Genomic DNA, 24,173 nt, shown 5'->3' on the forward strand with positions numbered 1-24,173 from the left:
GTCGCAGGGCCAACACACAGAGACAGACAACCATTTGCACTCACATTCACAGCTATGGGCAATTTGGATTAACCAATTAACCTATCCCCACTAAGTGCATGTCTTTGGACAGTGGGAGGAAGCCAGAGTACCCGGAGAGAACCCACGCAAACATGGGGAGAACATGCAAACTCCACACAGAAAGACCCTGGCCTGATGGTGGAATTGAACTCAGGACCTTCTTGCTGTGCGGCAACAGTGCTAACCACTGTGCCTAATAATAATAATACAGATACTCACATATATATACAAAGTTTTATACATATTGCATGTGGGTTAAAACTGCAACACTCTATTGATATTTATTTATTGTTTGCATTATTTTTCATTATTTTATTTTGGCTCATATTCTGTCCAAAGTTTCTAAGACTTTTGACATCTTTTGGCATCGGACTCTGCACTGCTTCACATCAACAGAACCTGAACTCAAGCCACTGGTTCCCTTTCAGCACAAGTCTGAAGGGCAGCCTGAACCTGCTTTGTGCCACACACACCCCCAGCCTGCACCGTCTGGTCCTGTTGCGTCATAGGTTTCCGTACTGTCTGGTCCTGCTTCGCCCAAGCCAGTGGTCTGGACTCCTCTCGAGTCAGTGGTCACTGCACAGTCTGGACCTGCTTCACTCAAGGGTCTCCGTTGACCTCCTGGGGGGTGCAATCTTTGAGGCCACCATCGGCCTCCAGTCCTGTCGCCCGATGGTTTTTGTCATCATTGTCAGCCTCCAGACCCAGATCTGCTCCGCCTTCATTGCTGGCCTCCTGGTCAGCTTCCAAAATTGCTCTGTCTTCGCCAGTGGCCACACTTTTGGCCTCCTGAACTGTTAGTTCTTTGTTTTGGTCTCTATTGCTCCTGTTTTTCTTTGTGTTCACTCGAAACACAAAAGATGAACCTTTTGCGAAACAGTCTGTTTTGCTGGTAAGTATGATTATTATCTACAATATTTTGATTTCTAACCACATCCTTTGTTCAAGTTAAGTTTGCACACTTGTGTTGCATGATCATAATCATAGTGCCACATCAGTCTGAAGGACAGACATGCTCGTCCATCATTATTTGCTGCTTATTTTTAGTTTAACATTTGAAATTTAAGACACTTTAGGCCTCCCGATTTGTTTCATTCAATATCCTTTTTGGCCTCCTGGTCAACTGTAGGTACAAATCAAGTGACTTTGGATACTTTTAACGAGTGGAAACTCAGATGTAAAGACTTTACTGTGGAAATCAAACTTTGTCAGTATGATTAAGTGGCTATTTTGGATTATACATCATTGCCAGTGACTTTTGTGACTTTCTTCTTTGCTTTTTTCTCTTATTTTCTGCATCTTTCAATGACGAAGCACAGAAACCAGTTTCCTGCTTCAGGTCTATCATCAGACTCATTGGTTTTCCATTTACACATAAATGGCTAAGATATGACTTAACGGAAGCAATGCACGTCATTGGAGTCAAGTCAACAATAAATTTTGCATCCACCAAGGTCTTCAAGGTTATCTTGGTTATGTAATGGTTGAAAACTGACAAAAAGCCTTATAGTATAGTGTGTACTGGCAACATATAGACATATGTGGAAGCAAACTACAATGTGTTTAAAATTTGTTTATTCCAAGATTTTTGGCTTTTCTTTCCTCTGGTTTTTCACATACATTGATTGACCTGTAGTTTAACTATACTCACAAGTAAAGAAGGCAGATGCCAGGCTTGACACAGCTGAATGGTATTATCTTTGAGATCTGCAGCAAACTAGATGAACCGCAGACACTACAGGATCCAGATAAGCTATTGCTTGTAGAACATGTACGTAAACTGTTCTTTGCACACACATTTGCTGATTTCTCATGCATTCAGTCTTTGTACTACTAGTCTGACTATATTATTATTTTGCATTTGTTTTCCTATAAAATCTTTAGCTGTAGTACATGATGCATATAATCTATTGCTGTATAGTTCAAATCTCATTGGCCTGTGGACAGAGTGTCTGCCGTTCAGCCATTAGAAGATGCTATTCAACAATTTAGCTCACTGAAATGTCTGATAAAGCTTTCAGCAGAGGTCTGTATTTCTGAATTTAAAAAGTCCATGTCAAATGCTAAGTCATTACCTTACCTCATCCAAATGTCATCCATAATTGTCATTCTTAGATAAGAACTGATTTCACTCTTGTCACCCTTGTTCACATGCTGAATCTCTTAAGGCTGTATCCCTTGTACTTTGCCACGTTGTTAAGGAGACTAGTGTAAGGTCATTCAGATTCTCAGCTCACCGTTCTTCTCTTTTCCTAAGTTCTTATTACTTCTCATACCCAGCTCAAGGACAAGAGGTCAGGAAAAGACAATGGGAAGGATTTCTGGAATGTATCCTATATTAAATGTTTTTGTTCTTTCTTGACTGTTTAAAACGTTTGTCCTACAGCAACCACCATAGATAAAATTATGCACTGGAATTTCGAGAGATTAAGTAAACAGACATCCAGAGGTGAAGTTTTTACACACTGTAACTTTGTCATAAGGATGGACCCACACCCTGAGCATTGGGAAAGGTTTAATACGTTTATTTACAAGCTGTGAATAAAACAGAATTGATTGAGGCTGAGTACATTATCCGGCTGACACGAAGATCTGCCCACATCTAAGTGTGTTCTTCAGTCTTAAAAAATCAGCTTCTGTTCCTTTGATAAGCAGATGAGTTAATCAGCAGATTGATTAAGTAGAGAAACCGATAGCGGAACAGAAGAAGATGTTTTTGGCTTTTCTTTTTACACATTGGTGTAAAAAAAGTTGTTTTTAACGAGCCTTCTCTTTTTTACATCACTTCTCAGAAGAGACATTTTCAGGCTAGCTTGGATATCAGATCAGAAAGTGAATGTTCTTAGTTCTTACCTCGCCTTTTACCTTCAAAGAAATTGTTTACTATCACAACTTAATTTTAAATGGACAACTTTTTCAAATGAAGAGCATAAGAAGAAACAACATTATTCATTTGCATAGGCCAAAGTTACCAAAACACATGTGATTAGTGTAATAAACTGTTTTTGAATCAAAGAAACCACAGTCACCAGATACCGGTCATAATGTCAGCATTCTCACGGAGATGAAAACACTGCATTCACACTGGCTAATGACTAAAACAACAATGGCTTGCTAATAACTAGTGCAGTTACATTTACTCCATAGCATATAGCAGATAAGAGTCATATTATCTCCCATCTTTCAATCTGATTGAACATGTATAAATGCCTAGAAAATGTTGCTGACTAAAAAAACTTGCTTTAGACAAACAGCCACAAGTACAGCAGCAAATGCAGATACATGCATATTCACAATGTGTTAGACATATTGCATGTTCTGCGTGCAGAACTAAAACATTACTGAGATACCGAATTCATATATGCATGGTTTTAGTATTAGGGCATTTTATATTTTGGCTCATATGTGATCCATGTTTTCTGAGACTTTTTTTGGCTATCGTCACGGGTCTTAGGTTGAAGCAATTTTCTTTTTGTATCTATAGCAATGTTTTGCTTTTTAAAGTGGAAAAAACTAAAGCCTTTGGCCTGTTCCTTGGATGTTCCCACAGCAAAGTTCCCCCAAAAAGTTTTGAAAACGACATAAGAGAAAATACAGTTTCAAGCTTCAGGTTTTATTTTTTGCTTTTGGACTCACTATAATGCCAAAATGCTTAAAGAGATTTAATCATTCCTGACACCTGACAGTGTAACAGAACATCTTGACTCAGGATTACATTTCTCTGCATGAAATGAATGTAAATGATATTCATATTGAAACATGAAATACTGCAGTAATCTCACAGAGGAGGTGCTGTTGGTTGGTGTCAAGAAGGAAGAGTTGGCTATCATAGTGTGAGAGGGAAGGTACATCCTGGACAGCCTGCAAGTTGGTTGCAGGCGTAACACAAGGAGACAGAAAACCATTCACTGTAAAATCTAAAATCATCAATTAAGCAAACAAGTGTGTCGGTAAACTATGAGAGAAAACCTTGGCCAACAAGGAACTTTAAACCCAGAACCTTCTTTCAGTAAGTAAATGGTTCTCACCACACACTATTCTGATCTCACACCAAACTCTCCATTTTCTTGTTTCTGACAGATGTGAAAAGTTAATTGAACGCTGCCCCCTAATGGTGAAAATCTAGCTCTGATTACAGCAAAAACTCCCATTGAGGTCTAACAAAATGATCATGACTGGTTGGAGCCCAGGGAAGGAAGGTAGGACAAAAGATGCACTGTGGAAGACAGCCAGAGATTAGTAGCATTTCTTTTTCTTAAGAATGGGTTTGATCCAAGAAAGGAATTTTGATATGTCTGTATAAACGTTGGGGACATTCGGATAGTCACAGATGTTGTAGTTGTTAAAGGAAACGACACCAACTGCCAAATTGTCACACACCAGAGGGCCACCAGAGTCACCCTGTGAGGAGGAAATATTATTATTTGATTTGCCCATCAATCATCAATCTTTTTTTTAATATCATAGGTTGTAGATAGAAAAAAAGTTACCTGACAGATTCCTTTGTTTTTAAAGTATCCACCTGCACAAATAACTTTAGCCGGAAGCATATTCTGCCAAACACTCTGACACCTGTCCTTGTTAATGATGGGGACATCCACCACTTGCAGCTCGTCAACACTTTCACCGTTACTTTTTATGGCCCCCCATCCAGCTACACTGCAGGTTTTGTTTTCCTTTAGATTAATTTTTGGATGTGGAAGTTTAATTGGCTTAATAACTTTGTTTCCTTCCAGGCGAGCTTTCCTGGACAGCTAGTGGCAGAAAATAAGGAATGAGATAGAAAAGAGAATACTTAAGGCAAATTTAATAGGGTTTAAATCCAAACCATAACAGAGTGTCCACATGTGTAGCTGGTCAGTTGAATAACCAATATGTACTACAATACATAATCATCACTAACATTTAGTATACCTATTAATGTGCAACACATTGTTAAACTAAATAAAAACATGTTTGTTTTGTATCACATATAATGCAAAAGGCAAGCAATAAGGAACTTTCTTTCTTTCATGTGCTTTCCCATGAGTAATACATCCAGGGCCAGTTACTTAAAATAAACTACAGTATTGTGTAAAAGTGTTGAGGCACCACTTATTTCTTTATAGTTTGCTTCCAAGGAGCCAGGCTTCACACATGGCTTGCTGAAATGCATAAAATTCATTTCATATCCAGTTCTTATACCTCATCATTTTCAGAACATTTCAGGTTTTTAGAGTTCTTTTTGAACAGTGACGAGAATAATGCAGTTTGACAGGCATAAAATGGTATTTGTGCACCAACATGGTGACTGTCAAACAGCTACTAGCCAAACACTTGGCTAAAACAAAAACAAAAGACAAAATCTATCTATATAGCATCAACATAACAGATAAATAATATCAGGAAGTCATGTAAGTATATGCAGCAAAAACCTGATACAGGACCTAAGAGATGCATGTCTATGAGATTCAGGAGTTATCTACTTACTTTGAGAAGCATGATATCATTTCCAGATAGAACATCCTTAAAAGAATGTTTGCACATCTTCACATCATATCTCATTGTGTCATCAACCTTTTTGAGATTGTGAGTGCCCAGAACAACACTTGTAGGATTCCTACATTAATGATAATACAGAAATTGAACGTTTATGTTTTGATGAATTTGAGGTTGCATGAAGAGTTTTGATTACTTACTTGGGAGCACAGTGCGCTGCAGTCATTACAAAATATTCACTGACAAGGAAACCTCCACATATATGTCCATTGTTGTCTTGCACTGATGCCATATACATCATCTGCTTTTTCTCAGCCTTTCTACCTTTTATGATTTGACTCCCCAGTGCTGAAAGCAAATGTGCAAAATTTAAAAGCAACACACTTTTGCACATCTGTAAGAAATGGATAAAATCTTACCATTATGTCTAAGAAGCGTCAAAGTTTGAAAGAGCAGAAACCCTCGCAGAGCGTGCATGATGCATGGAAGTCGGGTGAAAAATCTTTCAGGGAGATAGTCGACCACTTTATGCTTTACCTTGCACTCTGTCTGTGGTTTGTGGTTTTTGGGGTTGTTTTCACTTCCTGTCTTCTCAACGTTCATTTCATATCTTCACAGAACATTTGAATCACTCTTTATGCTCTTAGAACTGAAAAAGCTTTTTGGATGAGAGGTGAAACGTCTTCAAGAAACTGGAAGTCCAGACGCTTTTCTTTCCGAGCTCCAGCTTAATTAACAGAGTGATGTAAACTAAATGCTATCACGTGTACATGGAGATATATGTATACAATCAACACACACAGAAGTACTTTGTGCAGGATCCCTGATACATCTAACTCACAAAATATAATTAAAAGCACTGTTTTGTTGGAGAGCACATGCAGAAGCTCCATGATCATTTCTAACAGGCTGAAAAACAGGAATGCAGGAATCAAGATATCCAGAAGAGCAGTACGGTTAGCAAACATGCCAGTTTTTGTAGTTGTGTAATGACCTATTTTCATGGTCCTATTTGTATTATGCACGTGTATATTGATGTTTGTGCAAAGCAGGCCAAACCAGATTGTCACACAACCACAACATATTTTACTTTCTGTATTATTTTTCTTTTTTGAAATGCTGTTTTATGCCAGAGAGTAATGGTGCACACACCTTCCAAAAAGTTAAACTTTTGTCTCATTATTCCACAAAGTATTTGTCCAGTCTTTCAAGTCTTGGGGATCATCAAGATATGTTTTAGCAAATGTCTCTTTGGTCAGCAATGGTTTTCTCCTGAACTGTCCCATGGATGCCATTTTTGCCCAGTCTTTTTTATTGTTTAATCATGAACTGAGCATGACTGAGACACGTGAAGCCTGAGGTTCTTTAATGTTGTTCTGGGTACTTTTGTGACCTGGATAATTCATGGATGTGCGCTTGGAGTAATTTTGGTAGGCCGGTCACAGAGTTATCAGTGACTTTGTTTCTCAAGTGTTTCTTTAGATTGCTGTATGAAGTGTTGTTTATTGAGTTCTTTTAGCCTGCTTTGATTTGTCACATGGGTTCTATTGAACTGAGTTCTTGATTTACCCAGTCTGCCAGTAATTGGGCCTGAGTGTGTTTAGTGAAACTAAACTAAAAAATGTGGTTAATCACAGTTAATTTATTTTTAACAAAAGGGGCATTTTCATTTTCACACAGGACCAGGTAGATTTGGATAACAATTCTTCTTTATTTAATAAAATAATCATTTACAAAGAGCATTTTATGTTTACTCTGGTTATTCATTCATTCATTCATTCATTTATCTTCTTCCGCTTATCTGGGGCCGGGTTGCGGGGGCAGCGGCCTTAGCAGAGAAGCCCACCTCCTCCAGCTTGTCCAGGGGAACACCAAGGCCTTCCCAGATGTTCTAAGGCCAGCCGAGAGATATAATCTCTGGTCCTGGGTGTCCTGGGTCTGCCCTGGGGCTTACTATCATTGTATATAAATTCACAGAACTGCATTCGGAGTCGGCGTTTGAGTCCTGCCTGCTCTCGGAGTATGACAACCACCCAGTGATCCAAAACTGGACCATCCATATCTATAAACATTCTAAAAGCATGTGGATGTACAAATTACCACAGTACAAAATTAGATTACAACAATGCTCTATACATTCTTTTAATCAACTTGGTGATGTACAGTTAGAGCACTGTTGTGAACAAATTTTAAAAAACACATTACTCCTTCAGCAAAATTACATCCTTAAGATGCAGTCGGTACTTTTTCTGAACTATTTTAGTGATATGCATAAGAGATTAAATGACTGCCAGATTTGATTACTATGTGAGCCGTGATGCATTTATTTCTCATATCACCATGACAAGCAGAAATAGTAGTTCCTACCAATCATTTAGACAATCTCAATAATATAGCTAATTTCCACTGTTTACCTGTCAATCATAAACTTCTAATTTACCACAAATTATTTTAATATCAATATTTTAATATGAGAATTGATTCTAGAACTTATTTTATATAGGAAAAATTGGTATCAATCTGTACACCACTAGATGGCATCAATACTAATAACATTTTGACCTTATCTACCCATCACTAGCATTGCAGATTACAGTTTGTTTACATGAGTGTCTCTTTTACGGTTATTGCTGTTGCTCACTCAGCAGTCATGTACACATTGAATATTCGTTAGTATTTAGTTTGTTTCTCATTAGCTGCCAAATATATTGCAAAAATAATGCTTTCACTATTGATTATTTGACATCTCACTCTCACTCTGTGAAATAGTTCCAGTCAGTGTAGCAGTGTAGATGTACTTTCACTACTGTGGTGACACATACTGGTCTCTAAAAGATGTCACTTTAATCTTATGGAAAAACAGCAACATCTTGAAATGGTAATGGTGATAACCTTAATACTACTATATGTTGCTTATTCTTCATGTGACACCAAATTATTTTCTGGACTCCCTTGTTATTGTTTTAATGAAATATTTCCCTTCTGATATTGTTACTAATAAAACCATGGTTTTATTAGTAACAATATCAGTCACGGTCTGCAGACCGTGGACTAGCAGATACAATTTTTATTTCTGTTTTTGGTCACACAAAGAAAATGACAGCAAAATGAAGCAATACAGCAGAAAAACAATTGTAGTTTTACAAATAACTATTTGGGTTTTTAAGAATTGCATTGATCCACAGGAGGTATTTTGAGATGTCTGTATAAACATTGGGTGCTTTAGGGTAGTTACACTTGCCTTTGTTAAAAGAAACAATACCAACAGCTAATCCTGCGCACACCAGAGGACCACCTGAATCACCCTGTGAAAAGAAAGAATTTTAAGGTGTTTATACATTTGACAACGAGAGACCAGTTATTAATTTCAGTGAAAGGAAGAAGAAGAAAACATACCTGGCAGAATCCCTTGTGTGTGGGGTAGCCACCTGCACAGATAACGTTGGCGGGAAGACGTATATTTATGACAGAATATTGCTTCTTACAGACTTTCTTGTTAATGACAGGCACATCCACCACCCTCAGTATATTGGTTAGAGTACCATTTTCCGTTATTCCCCATCCAGCCACTTTGCACACTTCATTTTCTTTTAGGTTTATTTTAGCAGTTGGAAGTCGAATTATTTTTACTATGTCGCTTAGCTGAGCTTTTCTAGAAAGCTGAAGAGATACAAAATCAAATCACAAAGTTAACATTCAAAATTCTTATGCTGTAATGTAACGTAGATAATTAGATCACTCAACTATGTCACTTCAAACTGTTGTACTTACTTTAAGCAGCATGATGTCGTCACCCAGTAAAACATTTAGATAGAATCTAGGCTTGAATTTTTTATTGATACTTATTTTTTGGCCTTTGTTGAGATTGTGGTTACCGAGAACAACGTGCGTGGGGTATCTGAAGCAAAGATTATTGAGAGGCACTCAATACATTTCCTAAACCTGTTAAATGACACGAAGACTGATACTTACTCATTATCACAGTGTGCAGCAGTGACAACAAAGTCTTCGGTGATCAGAAATCCTCCACATATATGGCCACTTTTGTTTTGCACTGAGACCATATACAACATTGACTTCCTTGGGACTTTCTCCCCACCAATGATGTCACTTCCACGTGCTTCAAAGAAAAAAAAACATGCTAATGCCCATATGAAATGTTTGGAGAATAATGACTAAAAACTGCAATTCTTACCAGCTTGTTTGAGACATGTCAAAACATTGAGTAGCAGAATTATTTGCAGACCGTGCATGATGCCAGGAAAACGGTTCACTTCATTGTAGGCGTGTCAAGCTGACACATTTATAGTGCTTCTAACCACATCCTTTATTCAAGATAATTCTGAAAAGTTTGTTAATGCAAAGATAACTGATTTGCTATGTGAAACACATCGATTATGCTATGTGTATAAATTTATTTAAGTATGTTATACAAATTAATTAATTCATTTTTATCATTCCTAAATGTAAATTGTTGTGTTGTGTTTTAAATTGAATGGGTAATTGGGTGAAAGAATTTAATTAATATGCTAGGATCATGGCAGGGCTGAAGCCACAAAATAAACTAACAAACATATGAAATAAACATAAAAACTGCAAACAAAGACCCCAACCGACCAGGAAGTTTGAACCCAGAACCTGGTTTCAGTAAGGAAACAGCTCTCATTGTGGAGCAAACACTGATAACTAAAGACATATGCATTATATTTAACTTTATTTTAAATTGGGTTTTGGATGTTATAAATAATCAAATGAATTTACATTGTAAACTGAAAAGAAAAACAATACAGTTTTGATGTAAGAGATGTAAGATGAGTAATTAGATACAGAAAAAGAGTAACAACTAATCAAACACTTTGTGCATCACCTTGCTGTCTGTGGTTTCATCAACACTTTTATCTGTTTCTCCTCTGAAAGTTTTCTTTCAGAGAATATCAAAGGACTTTTCTCACACCTTGGATTGACAGCCAAACGTGAAACAATGAAACCAGTTTCCAGTTTCACAGATGTTAAACAGTTTTCAAATGTAACTCAATATTTAAGTGTTTCTTACTTGACCCGCTTAGTCGATTAAAAAGTTAATTGCCACGAACACCCCTAATGTTATATAACAGACCACAGAAAAGAGACAGGTTTTTTTCTACGTGACAGAGCTATAATAAATGTTTTGTTTTTTTTAATTATCCTACTTTTTCTAAAAGGGAACATTATTTAAAGAATATGTATTTAATTAAAAACTCTGTATTCATCTAAAGGGTATAACAAGAAGGGTGAGCTTCCTGCTCGAAAAGGAAATGACCAAAATAAATGTATTTCTCTGCAATTACAAACTCTGTGTAAACAGTCTTGGTGTCAAAATAAAGCTAACACTGGTGAGATGTCATCAGAGCTTTAAATATTACTGCAGATGTTACTATGTCAAAGTTACTGTGACTCAAACATAGAAAACAGGATTTTTTATTTCCCTCACCTAATTTTTAAAAGTATTTTATAGCATATAACACGTTTGAAAATATGCTTCGGTTCACATTTAACTCCAGAAAATCATAAATCAAAATATGGATATTAGCTGTCCACAGATTCATGGTGACGTAACTGCTCTTTTAACTGTCTGGTGTCTTTGCTTTGTTTGGTGTTTGTAGACATGGTTTACATGAGCTTTTAGCTGAGATTCAGAGGTTTCTGTGGACACTACTCATGTCAGCACTTATATTTCTGACCTCGTGTTATAATCGATTAAACGTGGTCTCCTCCCTTTTGCCCCCATTTTTGATGTTGTGGGTGCAAATGATCAGGCATGACATTCTCATAATAAATCAGATAAAATACTGCAAAGAATTAATCCTGCGTTTGTGTGATTGAAATGTGTGTGCAGTGACACTGTTTTAAAGATTTGGCCTAAATAATTCTGGAGTGAATGAGCCTAAACATGATGACCGGACTAGTGACACCATATCACCTGTGACACTCACACACACACACACACACACGTATGACTTTGCCAGTTTCAGCTGAAACAATTTCAGTGTTTCAAACCATGTTCCAGAGTTTTTAGTTCACCGTTCATGAGGTTTCAAGAAGAAAATGAAAGACAGATCTGAATGTTTGAAAGTGTTTTGGAAAAACTCTGTAAAGATTAGATGAACAATACTCAAAGGATAAATTCAACTGTTTTATTTTGTTAGATAAGTTGAAAAAAAGTTAAACAAGCAAGTAAATAAAGAAACAAGGTAAAACGAAGTAAGAGCAAAAAGTTAACAAGTAAATAACGAAACAAGGTTAAATGAGGTAAGTTCAAAAAGTTAACAAGTAAATAACGAAACAAGGTTAAATGAGGTAAGAGCAAAAAGTTAACAAGTAAATAACGAAACAAGGTTAAATGAGGTAAGTTCAAAAAGTTAACAAGTAAATAATGAAACAAGGTTAAATGAGGTAAGTTCAAAAAGTTAACAAGTAAATAACGAAACAAGGTTAAATGAGGTAAGAGCAAAAAGTTAACAAGTAAATAAAGAAAGAAGGTAGAGGAGAGAAAACCCCAACAATCCCCTCTGAGCAAGCACTAGGCGACAGTGGGGAGGAAAAACTGCCTTAAAACGGGCAGAAACCTCCGGCAGAACCAGGCTCAGGAGGGGGCAGTCAACTGCCGGGACTGGTTGGGGGGTGAACAGAGGTGGAGCAAGACGAGGCTACATCAGTTGAAGAAGCAGTATTGTCCCTCTACCGGAAAAAGCTGAAGAATCTTTTCTTCTTTTTCATGGACTTTTCCACGAGCGCCTTTTTGTCCAGGATGAGGGTTCTCAACTCATCGATGGTTTCTGTGTTTTGCCTCTCAAGTTTCTTGCATGTTTGTTCCACCTGTTCTAATGTTGCTTGTGTTTCTTCAAGCTTTTCTTTGAGGTCTTTGGATGTTGCCTCCTGTGTCAGCTTTGCCTTCTGCAGGTCTGCATTTCTCACTTGATCTTCTTTGTGCAGGCCTTCTAGCTGCTCATTTCTTTTCTGGATGTCGCGGAGCGTACACTGCAGGTCTTCATGCGTTTTGTCTTGTTTTTGCTTTTGGGCCTGCATTTCTGTGTTTTCCCGCTTCAAGTTGTTGAATTCCAACAATATCCCCTTAATGAGCTCCGAGTTGTTTTTCGCCATGTGATCAATCTTTTTCTGCATGTGTGAGCATCGTTTTGCCAGTGTTTCCTTTTCTCCCTCCAGCTCACTTGTTTTGACCTTCAGTTCATTACAGACTTCTTGCATTTTTTGATTTTTACTCTCAAAGTCCTTGATAATGCACTTTTCTTCTGTCAGTCTTTCTTGCTTTTGCTCTTTCTCTTGAAGGTCGTCTTTATTTTGGACCAGTGTTTGATCCAACTTTGCCTTCACCATTCTGTACTTTTCCTGCATGCCTTGGAGTTCGCGCTGCAGGTCTTTTTGCTTTGTGTCCTGTTGTTCCTTCTGTTGGAGGACTTCTTTATTTTTTTCTTCAGCTTCATCAAGCTTTCTTTGGAGCAGGTGATTGATTTGGTCCATGTATTGCAGATCCCACTCTATTTTATCAATCGTCGCTTTCCTGCCTTGAAGCTGCTCGGACATTTCTTTAACTTCAGCGCTCTTTTTCTTGTTTTCTTTGATGAGGAATACAATCTGCTCTCTGGCTTGAGCAAACTTGATCCCCCAGCCCTCATTAATAATGTTGATGTCGGGCTGGCGCTGTAGTGTTTCTTCCAGGTGTTTGTTTTGTGCTTCCATTTGTAAGCACTTCTTCTCCAGGTGACGTTTTTCTTCTTCAATTTGTCGAATTTTGTTCTGGAGATGGTTGTTTTCATTCCTACTCTCCTGTAATGCCCTTTGGATGGATAAGAGGCCATTTGGAGAAATTGGCCGGCCACGCGTGGAAGGAGAGGCGGCGAAATCTTTTTGTCTTGGTTGCCGTAATCTTGGATACATGTTGGCGTTTGTATCCGATGACTCTGAGAGGTTTCCAAATTTTTCTGTAGTGAACGTTTGAAGGCTGCAAACACAAAGGCTGCGACGAAACGAACTGAAAATTGCTGTTTCTCACCCCTATTTATAGAAAAACTTCAAAGGATCCTTGTGACATCCTTGTGACATCCTTGTGACATCATCACTCCTAAGCCAATCAGATTGTCACATGACATTTTGGAATGTGGAATGGGGATATGTTTTTTTTAAAGCAGCATATATCACTGTTTAGATTGTTAACATGTGTGTAACATTAAGTACAAAAAAGTCCATAAAGGCATAATAAACAGCGACCACATAAAAAGACAAAACAAAACAATAATTACAAGACTGAGCATCCCATAAAATGAGCAGGGCCTAATGACAGGCCCTGTACTAGGAGCCTAGTTCAACTTTTACTTTCTGTTTTCAGGATTCATTTACCCTACATCAGCGATCACATTCTAGGGTATGGTTGCAGCCAGTGTTGGAGTCATTACGTTACTTAATTACTCACTTTGTCAGTAAATAAATATTCTACACATCTACAGCGAGCCATGCCTCTGAGTCCACTTCCCTTCACCTGACATGGTCTTCATCAGGGGTTGAGGAACCAGGACACACTGATGAAAAGTCAGCTATTAGAACAAGAAGGCATAAGTAGACAAGGGATGACAATAAGGAACTTTTGGAATACCACTATGCATGTAAGTTTTATGCATTCATCAGAAATGACCGTAGACATTACTGGATTACTCACAAATCATTAAACATTATGTGTTATGTCATTAAACTGTCCACCAGTGAACACGAGTATGGAATCATATGGCTTTTTCAATAGTTTCACCAGTTATGACTTGTGTGACGCTGGGACAGCCACGTATTTCAAAATGTGTTACACACAGATAAACACAAACTCCACCTAACTCATGTTAGGGCAAATATTAGTGTTTAGTTGTTAGTAATAACAGAATCTTAATATTACTTATAAGGCACTCCCAGAAAATGGCATGTTATTTGATCTTGCATGATGAATTTACTGTTGTTGTCACAGTGTGCAGAAGCAGATTGGGTGGTGATAGGTTTGTAGCATAAACCTATTCGCTGGAACATTAAGACAATATAATTACACTGCAAGCAAGACGCAAGTAGGCAAACTTCTTCATGGTACTCGTGCACGGGAGAGAACCAGACAACCGCTTGACTCCAGTTGGTCTCGTCCGTCCTCCCGTAACACTGTCCTTTTATTGAGGTTACATGAATATGCATAGGTTCATTAACATACCGACGTCTACATACAAACAAAGAGTACCTTGCCTGTGTGTGTGTGTGTGTGTGTGTGTGTGTGTGTGTGTGTTGCTGATCAAAGGGTCAAACATCCTTGGTCAGGAAGAGGGTAGACTAGACCCCCCCCGGTGAGGAAGTCCAGCAGTTCATCTAAACAGAAAAGCACTTAGACTAGAACAGACGTAGCTACGTTAATCCTACCATAAAACAATTAAAACAAGATGCGACCTCTTCCCGTGCTCCCAGGATGTAGGTGTGCATTCTAGTGTGGAATGCACACCAAGCCTCTGTAGCCTGTTAAAGATCACACAACTTATCACTACACAATTGATTATACACCTCTAAGCATCTATGGTTAAATATTTCTAAGCATAAATGACAATCAACAATACAAACTCTAACAGGTGGAGTGGACAATAAAGGACCCAAATGCAGCAAAGCAAAACGTGGAAACAAAATTAATATTAACTGAAAACGAGCCATTGATTAATGGCTGGTTTTGTACATACAAAACAAGGGGCAACGAGAAAATTAAACACTAACCTAAACTGGGTAAACTAAGGTTAAACATAGAAAACCCTGAAACCTGAAGACTTGGAAACATGAAAAGAAACCACAGACAACCTGATAAGGAATGAATGAAAACATGCAGAGACACAGGAGGTGATCAGGTCAAGTGTAAACACATGGGGAAACAGCTGATTAAAATGAATATAATGATGCCACACTGGAAGTAAAACTAAACACAATGAACATAGGACACCAGACCTCTTCAAAATAAAACAGGAAACATAATGAGATGCAGACAAAACACAAGAGTGACAACATAGGACACGCAGACATGAAACATGCGAAGAGCGAGGGAGACTGAAACATATGGGTGCAGACACAAGGGGAAGCTAATAAACAATGAACTATAACAGGGAAACATAGACAAAATACAAATGAACTTAGATAACGTAATGAACTTCAACATAAACCATAAACATCAAAATATATTAAAACTCAAAACGCTGGGTCAAATGACCCAGGATCGTAACAGTTGTATGTTTCTGTTCATGAGTTTGTTTGTCATTCATATAGAATGAAACAAGTGAAATAAAAAATACTGATGGCTGCTCAGTTTCCTAATAGATGCATCTATGTATAAATTTGAAAATCTTTGGTCACCTACTTGAGTTATCGCATTCCCGAGATTTTTGGAAAACCTGACCTCTGACCTCAGCCTTGACACCATTATTAAGATTTGAACTCATGTGGGATTTGTCCCAGATGAGCCAATGGCAGGGGTAGACAACTCCAGGCCTTGAGTGCCGGTGTCCTGCAGGTTTTAGATATCACCCTGGGTCAAAATACCTGAATCAAATGATTAGTTCATTACCAGAACTTCAAGACATGTTGAGGAGATAATTTAGCCATTTGAATCAGCTGTGTTGGATCAAGGACCCATGTAAAACCTGCAGGACACTGTCCCTAGAGGCCTGGAGTTGCCTACCCCTGGCCTATGGTATCAATTTGAATACCAAGGTGATATGTTTCTCGAGTTATCATGTTCACAAGATTTTTTAGAAAATTTGACCTCTGACCACAATGCCAAAGAACCAATATTTGTTCATTTGTTTTCTACCTTCTCTTTCTGTCTGTTGTACATTATTATAAAAAGGTTTCCTGCAAAAGTCAAGTACAGTAATCTCAACACAGAAATCAACAAACAAAGAATAATGGGATCTTAGGAAGAGTGCAAAAAAGTGACAAACATTTTTTCTTAAGTGATGCTGTTCCTTCATCCCTGTTAGCTGATAACAGCCGAATTAACCTCTTGGTGACATTAAATTTAAATTACTTTAGGTCTCATGTTACATTTCAATGTAAAACAGGGACACTTTTATGACCCTCGCAGTTTTCATACTAAACCACAAGGTGGCGTTCTCTACTATATTTTTTTGGCACTTGTGTCTTCATCGCAGTTCACTGTAATCCAGGTAAAACTATAAAACCAAGCATCAATATTAAAAAGCACATTAACATGTAAACATGTAAACAAATTCACAAAGACATACTAGTGCACATTTATAGCACTTTTGGCAAATATGACACATATAATATCTAGCATGTAACTTAATAACAAATGACAAAAAGTGTTAAACATTGTCTGCGCGATTACTTTTCATTCCTCTGGTGAAACTACTGCATCTACAACTATTCTCAGTAAATATTGCGTCTTTGTTATCATTTACCTCTGCACATACGGTTTCCTTTATTTTTTTCTGAAGTACACAGCAGCTTTCAGAAACCCTTAAAAGTATAGCTGAAAGTTTAAGTGACCGGACTGCTGCTCATGACAATGTGAGTTGCACTAACCCTCCCCTATATAGCAAAAGGGTGTGTGTGTGTGTGTGTGTGTATATGTGCGTCGATTGGGTGTAACTGTAGTGATGGTGGGGGGGGTTGGGGGGTGGAGAAGGAATAATTTACACCAACAGTTTTTAGGATTTGATTGGCTGTGTCCATTTTGTTGACTCATTAATTACTGTGTCCAGACCACATCCTTTCAGCTCAAAATATTAAGCTGTGCATCCCAGTAGATTTGAAAACTGTGAACATTAAAGACAGATAACAAGAAATGTTGCGCCTCATCGTTTTCATCTCATGTGGCATTCTCTTCCTCGTCCAGTCAGGTGAGTAATGTTTTATATTTTACTTTCATTTACTTACTGATAATTGTCTCCTTCATGTAAATAAACAGAATACAAAGTTCCATTACTGATATCTTTTTAGTCTTAGAAAGCCATTAATGCCGGGTGTTTGTTTCTCTCACTTGTTCTTGACTTAATGTGCTGATTTTGTTATGCGACTGGATATTTTCTTTTTGTTTTAGGTCATGGTTCTGAGATTATTGGAGGAAGAGAAGTCAGGCCACACTCACTCCCTTTTATGACTTATTTGTTAAGTAAAAACAGTTTCTGTGGCGGGACATTAATCCATCCACAATGGGTCCTGACGGCCGCACACTGCACCAAGTATGAACCCGAGTTACTTTTCTTGAAATTTCAAATCAAAATATTGCAGTATTTTTTTTTTTTGAAACAGTGAGTGCATTATAATGATATTGGTTAAAAAACAGATTATGTCTGTAAACACTGATCACTGATATGGTCTGTGTAAACCTTTTTGCAGCTTTACAAGTCTATTATTTTAAAGACCTCATAGTAGTATTACTATGAAAACTTACCAATACAAAACTTCTTTCTCAGACTGCTGACTTACGCGTGGTTCCTAAGGGTCTTAAGAAAAGAACAGGAGAAAGAGCCTTTAACTTTTGGGCCTTTTCAGGATTCATGAGAAAGACACCGCTCTACTTTTAAGAATAGGCTTTTTTGAAAAAACATATACTGCAATAGGCCTAGGCTGCTGGGGGGCATCCCATGATGCACTGTGTTTATGTATTTATACACCAATCTGCATTTATTTGTTATTATTCATTTCTGACTCTCTCCTCCCGCTTTGAGTAGATTTGACTGTTTGGTACATTACTGAAAAAAAAGTTGATCACACTCCTTCCAGGCTTCAGCCACAAACATGCAAAGAATAATGCCTTTTAAAAAGTAAATATCAAAATTATTTCGTGTTACACCTGCTCTAGAACTGGAACAAGAAAGTAGGTAATAAAATGTGGCAGTGATTGTAATGGACATTTGCTTTTAGTCTATATATTTATTTGAGCTATCCTACTAATTCCTGTAATATTTAGTCCTAAGTCCTAAATAGAGGACATCCAGGGCTCTCTATTGATATCTCGTGTGTTTGAATGGCCTTTTTTAGCCCCGAAGAGGAAGGAAATCTTAAAAAAAGTTCAATGTGAACTGTCATCACTAAAGTTTTGTTTTTTTTATTTGTCAGAATGAGGTGGGTTATCCTAGGTGCACACTCCATAAACGAAGAGGAAAAAGGTTCCAAGCAGGTCCGAGAGGTTGAGGAACTCTTCCCTCATCCTGACTATTACCACTATCTCCAGGGCAACGACCTCATGCTGATTAAGGTAAGGTGATAATTGAGTGTCTCATAGCAATAGGTGGTTCATGACTTTTGAACAATGCTGCAAACAGACTTACTTTAAGACAAACTCTGTGAAGGTAATGTATAGACAGCCATTATCGATATGTAATATTTCTTTTTATTTCTCTTTTTTTAGCTTAAGAAACCAGCAGAGATAACCAAAACCGTGAAATACTTACAGTTGGGGAAAATAGTCAAAAGGCCTGCAGATGGGAGAAGGTGTCTGGTGGCTGGATGGGGACAAACTGAAAACAATGAAACATCAGATGTCCTCAAGGGTGGCCATGTAGCTGTGATCAGCAGACAGAAGTGCAACTCTTGCGATTATTACAACCACAACCCTTCTATCACCAGGGACATGATTTGCGCTGGTACATTTGGCAAAAGAAACGATTCTAGCTGTTATGTAAGTATGACAGATGCATGTTCTTTTTATTTTTTTGTTCATATATTTAATCATATATTTGATCTTGCTGATGTAGGGGGATTCAGGAGGACCACTGCTGTGCTACGGAATGTTGGTTGGAGTCACTTCTTTTGGATCTCATGGGTGCATGACAAAACCTGCGGTCTACTCGTTTCTCTCAAAGAAACAACTAAAGTGGATCAAAAAAACAATGAAGTCATCTGAAACCAAAAATCAGTGAAATCGAGCCGTACCAGCTAAGCGAGACGGGCATATTTGATGCTTTTTAAATCTGGCAGCTGCTGTCACTGTTAACCACTTACTTGAACATTATCCATTTTATTTCATTCTTCCTCTTCTTTATGATATTTTAGTTTTTACAGACTGTCCACATGATAGCCGCCCATAGTTAGTCTGTTAGGTAAATTTGGCACAAACATGAACTTTTTCCAAATATCATATAACTCAAGAACCTCCAAATGTGAATGCTCTTGTTTGTTGCAGACAGCTACAATGCAAACAGGAAAAGGATCTTTTTAATGTATACAAAAAATAAATAGATAAATGAAAGTGAAAAAACAAAGCGAGATTAGCCAAAGAGACTCACCATGGCATGTATTGCAAACTTAAGCTGAAAATAAATAAATCTGTAAGCAGACGTTTTGACAAAAATGACAAAAAAAATTTTTTGAGTATGCTTTAATGTTTATTTCATTTCTCATTTTAAGTATTTTGCTTGAAAAGGCCAAAAACAACAATATTTTGTAATTAACTTTCTAGCTTTTCTACTTTCTAATAAAACTTGTGGCATGACAAAAACAACAACACATCTGTCATTTTCGTGTTCTTTTCTTTTCTTCTTTTTAGTGCATTTCCTTAATTGTGTCATCGCCTTACAGTAATTCCTAAGTCTCCTAAGTCATCTTTGTAAAATTTATGTTTCAGTCTTTCAGTCCTTTAGTGTTCAAGTTAAAGGCATTTTATTCCTAATATTATTTATTGTAATTTCTGTAAACAAGCTACCAGATGGCAAAAAGTAATTATTCTTGAATCTTATCAAGATGTTTTCCTGAAGTACGATTAAAAAAAATTCTGATATTCATCATCGTTCGGAGATTATTGGAGGGAAAAGAAAAATATTGCCTTATTTATTTTTAACAGACTATGCAAAAGATAAGACGTTGTGATTGTTTTAAAATTGAATTGTAACAATTTCACCGATACAAGCAGGTTAAAGAATTTTGTAGCCTTACATGTCTGTACTTTAACTGTACATTAACTATTGCCATTTTCTTATTATATAGAATAGAAAGCATGGTGAAATTGACATCCCTTTGAAATCATATGAAAACTCTGATGAAAGACATTTGTAGGTTTGAACATTGCATATTACTAAAACAAAGAGAGCTGGAAAATATTTCATGAAAAGTAGCATTGATATTATTCAGAAAGTAAAAGAAAATGAATCGATTCTGTGTTAATGTTTTAATTAAAAAGTCTTTCAGGCTGCCTGGCAATCTGATAACGTTGATAAAACTAGAGGATTAAAACTGCTACGTGTATTTAAAAGAAACTTTTTGTAGTATTTACTTACCAAATGTGTCTTCCTCTTGGTTTTACAAAATAAAACCAGATGACTGCTTGTAGATAAATAGCTGGCTCAACTTGAATGCGTTTGTTCATTCATTGTATATTCTAGGATTCCAAGAGTACCATATAAGTTGTAACGAGTTGGGCCATTAAAGTTAAATAGTAGACTCAGTTTGAATTTATGTCTTAATACGTTATCTATCTTCAAAGATCTTTAGGACCATTACATGTTATATCAACTAATTCAGTTACAGAAAGATGCACTACTTAAAACAATTAGTAGATTAACAGCAAATATCATCCGGTTCCATAAAGGTAAAAACAGCATCATAAATGAAATATATTTAGACAGCAATTTGTTTGAACTAGTATTTAATTTATTATTAGAGTCAACTGCTGTGAAGTGAAAAGCTATTTTCACTCAATAAATCTTATTTCTTTATTATTTACTGCCAACCGAATGAGAAAAACATTTTTATCCAGTAAACACTTGGTGTCATATCAGACACTTCTCACTTATTTTCAGCTCATAACTAGTAATCCAGTTGGTAATTAAATTTTGCACTTTATTGGACACTTAAATAAGCAATGTACAAACCCCAGTGAATTTTAAAAGCTGTTTAGCTCTCACTCTTATTTTTTTCAGGTGTTTACTCCAGGCTTGTTGTAATAAACGAACCCACACGCATTTTGTGAGAATATCTTACTTGCAATAACAGATTTAGATTCATTTAGTGAGCTAAAGTTCAAGAAGGCTGATGTAAAACCATGATACTTTGCTTTGGAAACTTTTGACAACTTTTGCATAATCTTCAGCAGCAAACTAGATGAACCACAAAAACCACAAACCAGATAAGATTTGAACTTCAATGTGCTTTCCCAAACTCACAGTTATGACATTTTGGCTGTATTTAGTAGAAAATTGATAAATGTTAATAAAGTTGGCTACACTGAGTCTGACCTTAACTTCTCTAAGATATTGAATAACACTGTGACAGCATTAAGAGTCAGTAGAAGCAGAGGCTTTATCTTTATTGGGTTAGGGGATATAATTACTATTTTTGTTTGTTTTGTTTTGTTTGTTTTTTTAATCAGAGTTTCTAAGCCTTTATTATTTGTCAGGGTAAACACTGGAAGGAAAAAGACAAAAGAGAAAAAAAAAGAAAAAAGAAAAAAAAAAGAAAATGATAAATGTAATTTTGTAAGTTTCCCAGACATGAAGACGTTAGAAGGACTTTTGTAACTCGGTATACTGCATAAGGGTGGATACCATTTGCAATTTTTCAGATTGACCTCTTCCATCATAAATTTGGTCTTTAATTGTAGGTAAGTGTGAATAAAATGCAATTAAAATTTCAAAAATAGTAAATATTATTGACTTGAAAACCAAAGCTAGCATACAGGCTTTAATTCTAGCATGTCTTTATGCGTTATTTTATGAAGCAGCTAAATTCAGTGAATGCTTGCAGACCACTGACAGAATGTAAAATAACAACGTCACTTCTTTTCACTACATCCTAGATTTGTCATCATTTGCTTGCATGTCTAGAACACTGTCACCTTTATTCTTATCTTGACCTTTATGACCACATCCTTTTTATAGTGTGAATATGCAGCTTGTGATATCTTGGTCAATCATGCTATCTTTTGTGGTTCCAGATCTTTTGCAGTGCCTGCATTGCAACACAGTTTGTCACATTAATCTGTATTTCTTCCATACTTCTGTTTATTGCAAGTGAATAGTGTTTTACATTAACTTAATAAATTTATATTTTTATTTACTAATTAATTAGTTAATTGTTTATTTGTTGTCTACATGATGTAGACCAATTTCACTGGTTAAAAAAAAAAAACCCATCAGTACTGTTTGTTTCTTTTTAAACTGAAGTGAATTCAATTTAGTGTCTACTGTACCATACCACAGACTGCTGAACTAAGGCACTGATAAACACACGGTCACTTTTCAGTTGTCAGGTACTGGACTGGTCACTGTGTCCATCTCGCCCACCGTCTTCTTTATTAGCACCAAATATGATGTTAATATTTTGATCAACACCAACAACAACAGCAATGGCGATGACGACAATAATGATGATGATGTTGAAGTATTTCACTGTAGCTGTTTTTGTTTAAGTGTACTTTGCTTTTTAAATGAATTTGTTGATTCACAAGAATTCACAAGAAATAAATTAAGAGACGATCAAAGCTTTGGAAAGAAGAAACTTTGCAGAGCATGTGCTACTCCCAGTAGTCAGTAAAGATGTGGTTGCTTAGATTTTTTTGTTTTGTAAAATACTACATTATGTTTTCTCTTGCCATATCAATATACCATCAAATGCAATTTTCTGTATTTGTACAGCTCAACTGTTGCCTTTGTCTAATTCTTCATTATAGCCAGCAGAGGGCAGCAGACATTCTTATACGTCATCATCTTGGCTGGGTGGTTACCTTTAACCTGGCCACAATCTTCATCCTCAGCTCGGTATATTCATCTGTCATTGCATGTGCCAAGTTCATCTGGTTCATTTCCTCTACTCTCTTCTACTAGGGTTGGCTCATTATTTCAGTATTGCTCAATATTGTTCCTATTGTGCTGTGACCCAGGGGTAGGCAAGCACACAGCAGGTATCTCCTATTAATGTTAATGCACTGAGCTACTACTGGTGGTGTTTCTTGGTCAATGTGTTGGCTTTTTCCTCAACCATAGTTCCCAGATGCATTGCATATAACTCCTTTTACCAGGTTGGTTGGCACAGTAACACTGAATTAATTCAACATTATCAGCCTTTTTCCAGTACCCCAGTTCTCGTCAGTATATCCTCAAAACTTGACTCGAACAGTCCTAATACCAGCAATGTCTGAGCTGGCTTCACTTACATGCCCCCCACACCCTGTTGGATAATAATTTACACAATGTTTAATATTTACTTTATCTTGTCAGTTTGATATATGACAGGCTCATTGCACCTTCTTGTGTAATTCTGTTCTTGTTGGTGGATTATTTTGGAGGTTTATACCTTTATAAATACATATAATCTCTAATTTTGTGTGTTTATTTAAATTTAGATTTTATACAAAAAGAAAAAAACAACCAAAAAAAGTGATGAATGACCTGAGATTTTTTGCTGATTTTTTTTTACTCTTGATACAGCCTAATGACACTATCTCCGAGCTCTACAGCCAACTAGATTAACCACAGAAATAACATTTTCCCAGATTAAGATTTACTGTAATTAGACAACAAACATATATCCATCTTCATGATAAAAAGAAATTAAATCTCCTTTCCTTTCAAAGGTTTTACATATCAGAACAAAATAGTAAAAAAAAAAGATCTGGTCTAAAA

At 36.7% G+C, this 24,173-nt stretch overlaps 3 protein-coding genes across 3 annotated transcripts; 1 reads left to right on the forward strand and 2 right to left on the reverse strand.

Annotated features, from left to right (window-relative positions):
• Window positions 1–3,029: 3,029 nt before the first annotated feature.
• Window positions 3,030–6,041, reverse strand: LOC309700463 (duodenase-1-like). Its single transcript, XM_082523988.1, has 5 exons — window positions 5,958–6,041; window positions 5,739–5,886; window positions 5,530–5,659; window positions 4,551–4,814; window positions 3,030–4,461 (listed from the first exon to the last, which is right to left on the reverse strand). The coding sequence occupies exons 1-5, from the start codon at window positions 6,013–6,015 to the stop codon at window positions 4,297–4,299; spliced, it is 765 nt and encodes a 254-aa protein (XP_082380114.1). The 5' UTR covers window positions 6,016–6,041; the 3' UTR covers window positions 3,030–4,296.
• A 1,213-nt stretch (window positions 6,042–7,254) lies between these two features.
• Window positions 7,255–9,799, reverse strand: LOC309700464 (duodenase-1-like). The gene is made up of 5 exons (XM_082523989.1): window positions 9,734–9,799; window positions 9,511–9,658; window positions 9,310–9,436; window positions 8,935–9,198; window positions 7,255–8,843 (listed from the first exon to the last, which is right to left on the reverse strand). Exons 1-5 carry the CDS (start codon window positions 9,789–9,791, stop codon window positions 8,679–8,681), a joined length of 762 nt encoding a protein of 253 aa, XP_082380115.1. The 5' UTR covers window positions 9,792–9,799; the 3' UTR covers window positions 7,255–8,678.
• Window positions 9,800–17,282: 7,483 nt separating this feature from the next.
• On the forward strand, window positions 17,283–20,062 carry LOC309700462 (granzyme K-like). Its single transcript, XM_082523987.1, has 5 exons — window positions 17,283–17,453; window positions 17,654–17,795; window positions 18,676–18,814; window positions 18,968–19,237; window positions 19,314–20,062. Exons 1-5 carry the CDS (start codon window positions 17,399–17,401, stop codon window positions 19,476–19,478), a joined length of 771 nt encoding a protein of 256 aa, XP_082380113.1. The 5' UTR covers window positions 17,283–17,398; the 3' UTR covers window positions 19,479–20,062.
• The last annotated feature ends 4,111 nt before the right edge of the window (window positions 20,063–24,173 follow it).

This window comes from Aulonocara stuartgranti, assembly GCF_965226115.1.
Source record: "Aulonocara stuartgranti genome assembly, chromosome: 23".
NCBI lineage: Eukaryota > Metazoa > Chordata > Actinopteri > Cichliformes > Cichlidae > Aulonocara > Aulonocara stuartgranti.